We start from the raw sequence: 6682 nt of genomic DNA, 5'->3' as shown, positions 1-6682 counted from the left end.
TGGCATGGGATCCTAGCTTTTCACCTTAATGTGACTCCCTTTCCCAGACCTTGAGGCTTGAGAGCTTTGTACAGTGATGTAGGACAGCAGGAGGATCCTGTCTGCCTATCCTCCCTGCCTGGTCACACATTCTTCTGTCACTGGCTTCGTTCTAGGAATTCCTGTTGAGTGGAGTAGCTATAGTGGAACCATCTCAGCAGGCCTTAGGCAGAGCAGGATTTAACCTCAGCAAGCAGGAGGAAGCCTGCAACTAGGTCATGCGTATACTGCAGATGATGTGCAGTTTAACATGCAGCCAATTCCTCCACTCTGCTCCTCACTGCGTTGGGGGTGGGGGTGGGGGCAGTCGCTAGAAAACAATCTGGCTCCTGGTTGGGCTGTGATGACCTACTCTTTGTTCCCTGCAGTCACTTCCCAATTACATTTCATGGCCTGTCAGTCTAAGCACTTAAGTTTGGAAATGTTGCAAGGGACAGCCCTAGTTTTAGATATGCAATGCAAAGGTATTTTTCCTACTAGCCTGTGCTGCTTTTATCTGTCAGAAACATAACTAACTTCTAGAATGCAAAGTAATGTATCTGGAATGGCTCTAGCAAGCACTATTTGCTCCTTGTCCTTGGGAGACAAGATTGACATCTTTTTTTTTTTTTAATTTTTCCATTCATCTAGACACACACACACACACACACACACACACACACACACACACACACACACCTACCTACCTCCCTCTAGGTTGCTCTGGCAAAAACAAGGCAGACAGTGGATAGCACAACCCAAAGCTCTTTATCAGGAAATGCACAAAGCAGACATTTGTCTTCTTTCCAAGTTTTGCCCCTAATCTGTGGTCTTTTCCTGCAGACTGGACACAAATTGGGACTATATTAACTGCTCTTTTTCTGGTCCAGAGGCACCCATTTTCCCTCTTGAAATTTCAAATAAACAGCTATTTTCTGTTTATTTTGCCTGCATGTGATTTGTGCAACACTTACATGCCTACGGCCTGGGGAGACCAGGGAGCACATGACTCCTGCAACTGGGGATCCATGTGGATGCTAGAACCAAACCCAGGCTCTCAACACGACACTAAGTGCTTTTAACTTTGAGCCATCCCTCTACTGTTGTCCCATCTTGAAATTTCTATTTTTCTCTGAAAAGTCAAGTCCAAACAGGTGTTCCTCCTTGTTCTTAAGCTGTTACAGAAAGTACAAGGAGATACTTTGTACACCTAAATCTAGTTACTTTCTTTCAAGATCCCCTCTCCTATCATCCCCCTCCTGCCTCACCCCCTACTTGTTTATTCCCAATCAAGGTTTACTGTATCAAACAACCTAACAATACCATTTCATCTTCTGCCCCACTTAGGTTCAGGACAGGTTCACTGAGTGTCCCAGGCATTAAATACTAGCTCAATAACTGATACCAAGGAAGTAAATGTTGGATGTGCCCCCATCCCTGGAATTTAACCACTAACCCTCAAGATGACAGTATTAGGAAACAGGTCCTTTGGAAGAAATTAGATCACAGCATGGAGCCTTTGTCACTGTGATTAATATCCTTCAAAGGGGATTCCAGGGAGCGCTCTTGATCTCTTCCCACCAAGAAGGTTCTGAAAGTCAGGTGGCTCTTACCAGAGTTGATCCTCATGGACTCTGAGGCTTTAGAACAGTGAGGAATATGTTGTTTTATGAACCAGTCAGCATGTGGCACTTTGTCACCCCAGCTCAAACTAAGACAACTGTTCTTCAGTGAAGATTGTTAACTTGTTAGAAATTTCTAGGGAAACGGATTCTGTGCAGGAACTAAAAAAGCAGAGCACTTCCTAAGCATGCAACATTCCCACCTCTATGATTGCAAAGCTTATGCTTGAAGTCCATAAGGACTGCGTGAAAGTGCACACAGTAGACCATGGAAACTCTGTTCATGTTACCACTTCCAAGCCTTCCACAACAGTGTGGTAAGATAGTCCATGACCTGCTTATGTTTGAAAGACAGCTATAGCACGTGTTCAGTATAGGGCATGCAGAGAGGAGCCAGTCACTGACAAATGCATCCTGCTAGAAAATATGTGTTAATGCTTTTTTATCTGTTAGCAGTTAATGAGTTCAGGGAGATAAAGTGTATTGAGTAGTCTTTATTAATGATTCACATCTGGTTATTTTTTTTCATTCTCAGTTCTTCAGTTAATTAATTGAACAAGTATGATAAGCTATCTTCTGTTTTGCTGTGGGAATCTAAATGTAAAATAAATACAAAATACATTTGTGGTTTAATGAATACTCAATGAGACATTTTTCTGAGGTATTCCTTATGGTCTGGTTTTATCCAAGATCTGTCTTTTTATTTCCTTAAGAATAGTCTATTAAACCACACAATGGATCTGTGAACTTGTGAGCCAAGTCCACTGTGGACCAGTGAACTTGAGTTTTAATGACTTTAGACATATTTTTTGATCTCATCATACAACACCAATACAAAAGCACCACCCATGCCTCTCAGTACATTGGACCAGGCACCTTTGAAGAAAGCGTTGGCTCCTTCATCTTTTGCAATCTTCCTCCAGCAGTCGAGTGTCCCCGTGTACATAATATCAGCTGTGGAGACAAATGTGGATAAGGGCTCCTTTCTTCTCAAAGACCTGCATGTACCACTTGTTATTATAGCTCATCAAGCCCCTGCCTATGCAACAGTCAATGAGACATCTTCCTTTCATCACTGTTAGGCTATCTCTAGCATCCCTATTCCCCAAGCCCAAGATCAGCTAAGTAAAAACTGGAGCAATTAAACAACCAATGTACACACCGTCAGACTAAAATTGGAAGGCAATGTGGGGAAGGAGTGTTAAACTCTGTGGATGACTTTTTATGGAAGAACAAACTGGCCCTGGTCTCAGATTATACTGCCCAAGATTATGGAAGAAAAGTAAAAGGTATGACTATTGGGTTACACAAAATTCCCTCACATTTGGGGTGTGCTTATTTTTTAAGAATTGCAGTTTCATGCTTTAACCTATGGAAGCTAAAACTATCAAAGCAGACTGCTTCAGGCCACTTCTCATCCAGCTAATTCATTCTCTCTCATTCAGCACTTCTAGGGGAAAAAAAAAAAAATCCCTGAAGGGAAAGCTAAAGGGGAAATTATAGTCTCGATTTTCCTAAACCTTTATTGAGTAATTTTACCATTCAGTTTAGAAAAACTCAAGTTTCTTGGCACTTAAAGAGTGCTCTCTGGGGTAAAACCTAAGATTCACATCAGCAGAATACATGTCATGCTTACCCCCTTTCCGGCCAGACTGCATCATCATCCTACGACGAACAGTGTCAAACGGATAGGACACCAGCCCTGCAACCGCCGTGACACTCTGGGCGATCATCCAGCTCACAATAATATGCACATTCTTGGGGTCTGGCAGCATCCCTGTGTGCAGAGCCAAGAAGCAAATGGCTATCAGGTGTTTTTCTCATCAGATTGGTTGAATGAAAGAAAGAAAGAAAGAAAGAAAGAAAGAAAGAAAGAAAGAAAGAAAGAAAGAAAAGCAGGTGGAGAGGAAGACAAGGCTACTGACCCAACTCCGTGTGCTACCCTTCCACAAGAACTGGCTCCTCCCAAGGAACCCTTTCCACAAAACCAGGTAGCCAACCAAAGTTGGCTGCTGCCTTCCCTTAATGCAGGGAAGCTACAGCTCTACTGACATGGAGCTCCCTTCTAGTTCAACTAGACAGCTGTTTTGGGATAGCTCTACAATGCTGTGAGTAGCTTAAAGCCACAGTACCACCAGTAGAGGACAAAGAGGTTCCTTTGGTTATTGATTTACCCAACACAAAGGTCTTTGTGGAAACTATAGGTCATACAGAACCCTCTCTCCATACCTCCTCCCCACACCTTCCACCTCAAAGTCCCTCCCTTACCCTTGGCAGTGTCATAGACTCCGAAGTAGGCAGCTCTGTAGATGATGATGCCTTGGACAGAGACACTGAAACCCTGGTAGAGACCCTTCACACCATCAGACTTGAAGATCTTGCTGAGACAGTCGCCCAGCCCACTGAACTCTCGCTGAGCAGATCCCTTGCCTACATCGGCAGCCAGCCTGGTTCTAGCAAAGTCCAGCGGGTAGACAAAGCAGAGGGAGGTGGCACCAGCTGCCCCACCGGAAGCCAGGTTACCGGCGAAGTAGCGCCAGAACTGCTTATGCCGATCCACACCCCCCAAGAAGATCTGCTTGTACTTGTCCTTGAAGGCGAAGTTGAGAGCTTGGGTGGGGAAGTACCGGATCACATTGGCCAGGTTACCCCTCCAGAAGGAGAGAAAGCCCTGCTCCTTGGGGATTCTCACGACGCAATCAATGATGCCCTTGTACTGTTTGTCTGCACTGATCTGTTTGCTGGCATGCTGGACCTAGTTGGGGACAGGGAAGGGTGGGTGACAAAGGACAGGGTGAAGAGAAGGGAAGACAAGAGGAAAAAAAAAATGGTTTGTACTCCTTCTAATTTCCTGTTCATTTTTCTTGTTTCTAAAGATAGGATCATCCATTGTAGCCCAGGCTAGCCTCCCAAATTTCAGATTTGGGATTTCAGATGTGTACTGCCATGCTCAGGGTCCTCCCCCTTTCTTCTTCAATAGACAAAAGAGAACTTGAATTTTTTTTTAATGTTTCATAAAATTAAACAGTATCAAAGAAATGTCAATAAATGTTAGTTGTTTGTCTAAGCTAAAAACAATTCATTATCAGGGCATGGGGGGTACTAAAAAAGTGACTGAATCATTTATTCATTGAATTTTCCCTGCAGGCTTATGGGAAACATAAATGGATAAAGATCCCTCCCTCAGCTCCCCATGACAACTCTGCAGTTTCTCTCTAATGTCCCTCGAGGCGAGGCTGTCTGAGCAGTAGGTGCTCTGATGTGAACAAGCTCACCAGGCTTTAGAGCCTGAACAATTTCAAGCAGATTTTCCAGGTAGTTGATTACTGAGGTAATACTGTTGTGGCCAGTCTGTGGCAGGATTTTGTTGTTGATCATTTGGACTCCCAAACGGCTATTCCCAGTGAATAGCTTTTGGCTTTGGGATGAATCAGATGATGACGATGCCCTTTGATAACTAGATAGGGAGAAAATGAATTTCTGCCTCAGCGTCTCCATCCGTGAAATACGGGCAAAGAAGTCGTATCTTGGAGAGGTAATAAAAGATGAATGAAATCAATGCGGGGCTATAGCGCAGTGCACGCGACACAGTGTGAGCCCCAGTCAATGATTAATCTGATGCTTCTATTGTAAAAGGTGGGTGCAGATAAGAAGGTGCAAAGGATGCAGTCAAAGGGTGAGGCCGGCCTGGGAGACCTTGGGTGGAGTGCCGCTGCAGGACCAGGCGCAGGATCTGGCTCGAGGTAGACCAGCTTCGGGTGGGTTTCCATATATAGACACCCTAACGCGGGTGCCACCCGACACCAGGAATCTGTCACTGACGCCGGACCTGTAACTGCGTAGAGGGCACCTTCCCCTTCGTGTAGGCCCCGGGCTTGGGGCCTAGCACAAATTTTTTTTGCCGCAGCGCTGCGCGCGCGCGCGCGCGCCCACGCCGCAGCATCCCCGCGCCCCGCCCGCATCCCTGCGCCCCGCCGCACCCAGCCCGCATCCTCGCCGCCCGTGCCACCAGCCGACCCTTACCTGCAGCAGCAGTTTGACCCTCTCGATCGGGGCGACCGCGGTCTTGGAGACGGCGGCGGCGATGCCACCTGCCAGGAAGTCCTTAAAGAAGCTCAAAGCCTGATCCCCCATGCTGACAGCCGGGCGCACACAGCCTGCAAGGAGCCGCTCTCTCGCTCTTGCCTACGCCCAGGCAGGCACCGCCACCTCGTCTCCGTCCCTGCGCGACGCCAAGGGGCCGCCCGCCTGACCGCAGCCCTCCTTATATCCCCGGCTCCGCGTCTCGCGAGAGGAGGAGGGACCCCGGCAAGCGCGCAGCGCGCATTGGCTGGGCAGGTGTCTGGACAGCCCCTCTCCATCCCCCTCCTTTGCAGAGGGCATTGGGGGCGAAGATACTTCCGGGAGCTAGGGCTGGGTTGGGGGCTGTGCCTGCAGCTTGGGACATTTAAAGGGCAAATTCATGTTATCTGTCCCAGCGAGTGAAGGAACACCGTGTCTCTACCGCTTGCGGGCCGCTGTATTTATAGCTCAAGAGGGTTTAGCCTGGGGCTGAGCTGGGGACAGAGAGAGGGGGCCCGATGCCTCAAGCGAAGCTCTCTTTGACCTCGATCCTGCACGATTGCGCACCTGGCCAATAGATTTCAGACTGCTACCCCTTCCCCCTTGTCAGAGCGTTCCCACCTAGAGCTCTCTGCCTGGATTTGGTCCTCTGCAAAGCTCTGCGTTCCTGCAAATAAATTATACTCCTCCCAAATGCATACTAACATCTTTTATGCGGCGATTGCCTCATAATGTCGGGCAAGCTCCTGTCGGAGACTTCCCTCCACCATTCAATCCTTGAACCATTCAATCTGTTAGCAAATATTTGTGCAGCAGCCACTCGGCGCCATCAGAAAAAGCAGAAAGCAGGGCCACTAGTTGGATACTGTTTTAGCAATGAATGTGGATGTGTGGCTTTTCTGTTAACTCAGCCTCTCACATGGACACCGAAGAACAAGACACCCCTTTATTAGCCTCTCATCCATCACTCAGCTCCCGGG

At 47.3% G+C, this 6682-nt stretch overlaps 1 protein-coding gene across 1 annotated transcript; it reads right to left on the bottom strand.

Moving 5' to 3' along the window:
• Positions 1 to 2436: 2436 nt before the first annotated feature.
• Slc25a4 (solute carrier family 25 member 4) lies at positions 2437 to 5783 on the bottom strand. Its single transcript, XM_027391100.2, has 4 exons — positions 5664 to 5783; positions 3909 to 4395; positions 3277 to 3417; positions 2437 to 2594 (listed from the first exon to the last, which is right to left on the bottom strand). Exons 1-4 carry the CDS (start codon positions 5772 to 5774, stop codon positions 2437 to 2439), a joined length of 897 nt encoding a protein of 298 aa, XP_027246901.1. The 5' UTR covers positions 5775 to 5783.
• Positions 5784 to 6682: the final 899 nt, after the last annotated feature.

The sequence above is a fragment of the Cricetulus griseus genome, assembly GCF_003668045.3.
Source record: "Cricetulus griseus strain 17A/GY chromosome 1 unlocalized genomic scaffold, alternate assembly CriGri-PICRH-1.0 chr1_1, whole genome shotgun sequence".
NCBI classification, from domain to species: Eukaryota; Metazoa; Chordata; class Mammalia; order Rodentia; family Cricetidae; genus Cricetulus; species Cricetulus griseus.
This window is presented reverse-complemented; position numbering and strand designations above follow the sequence as displayed.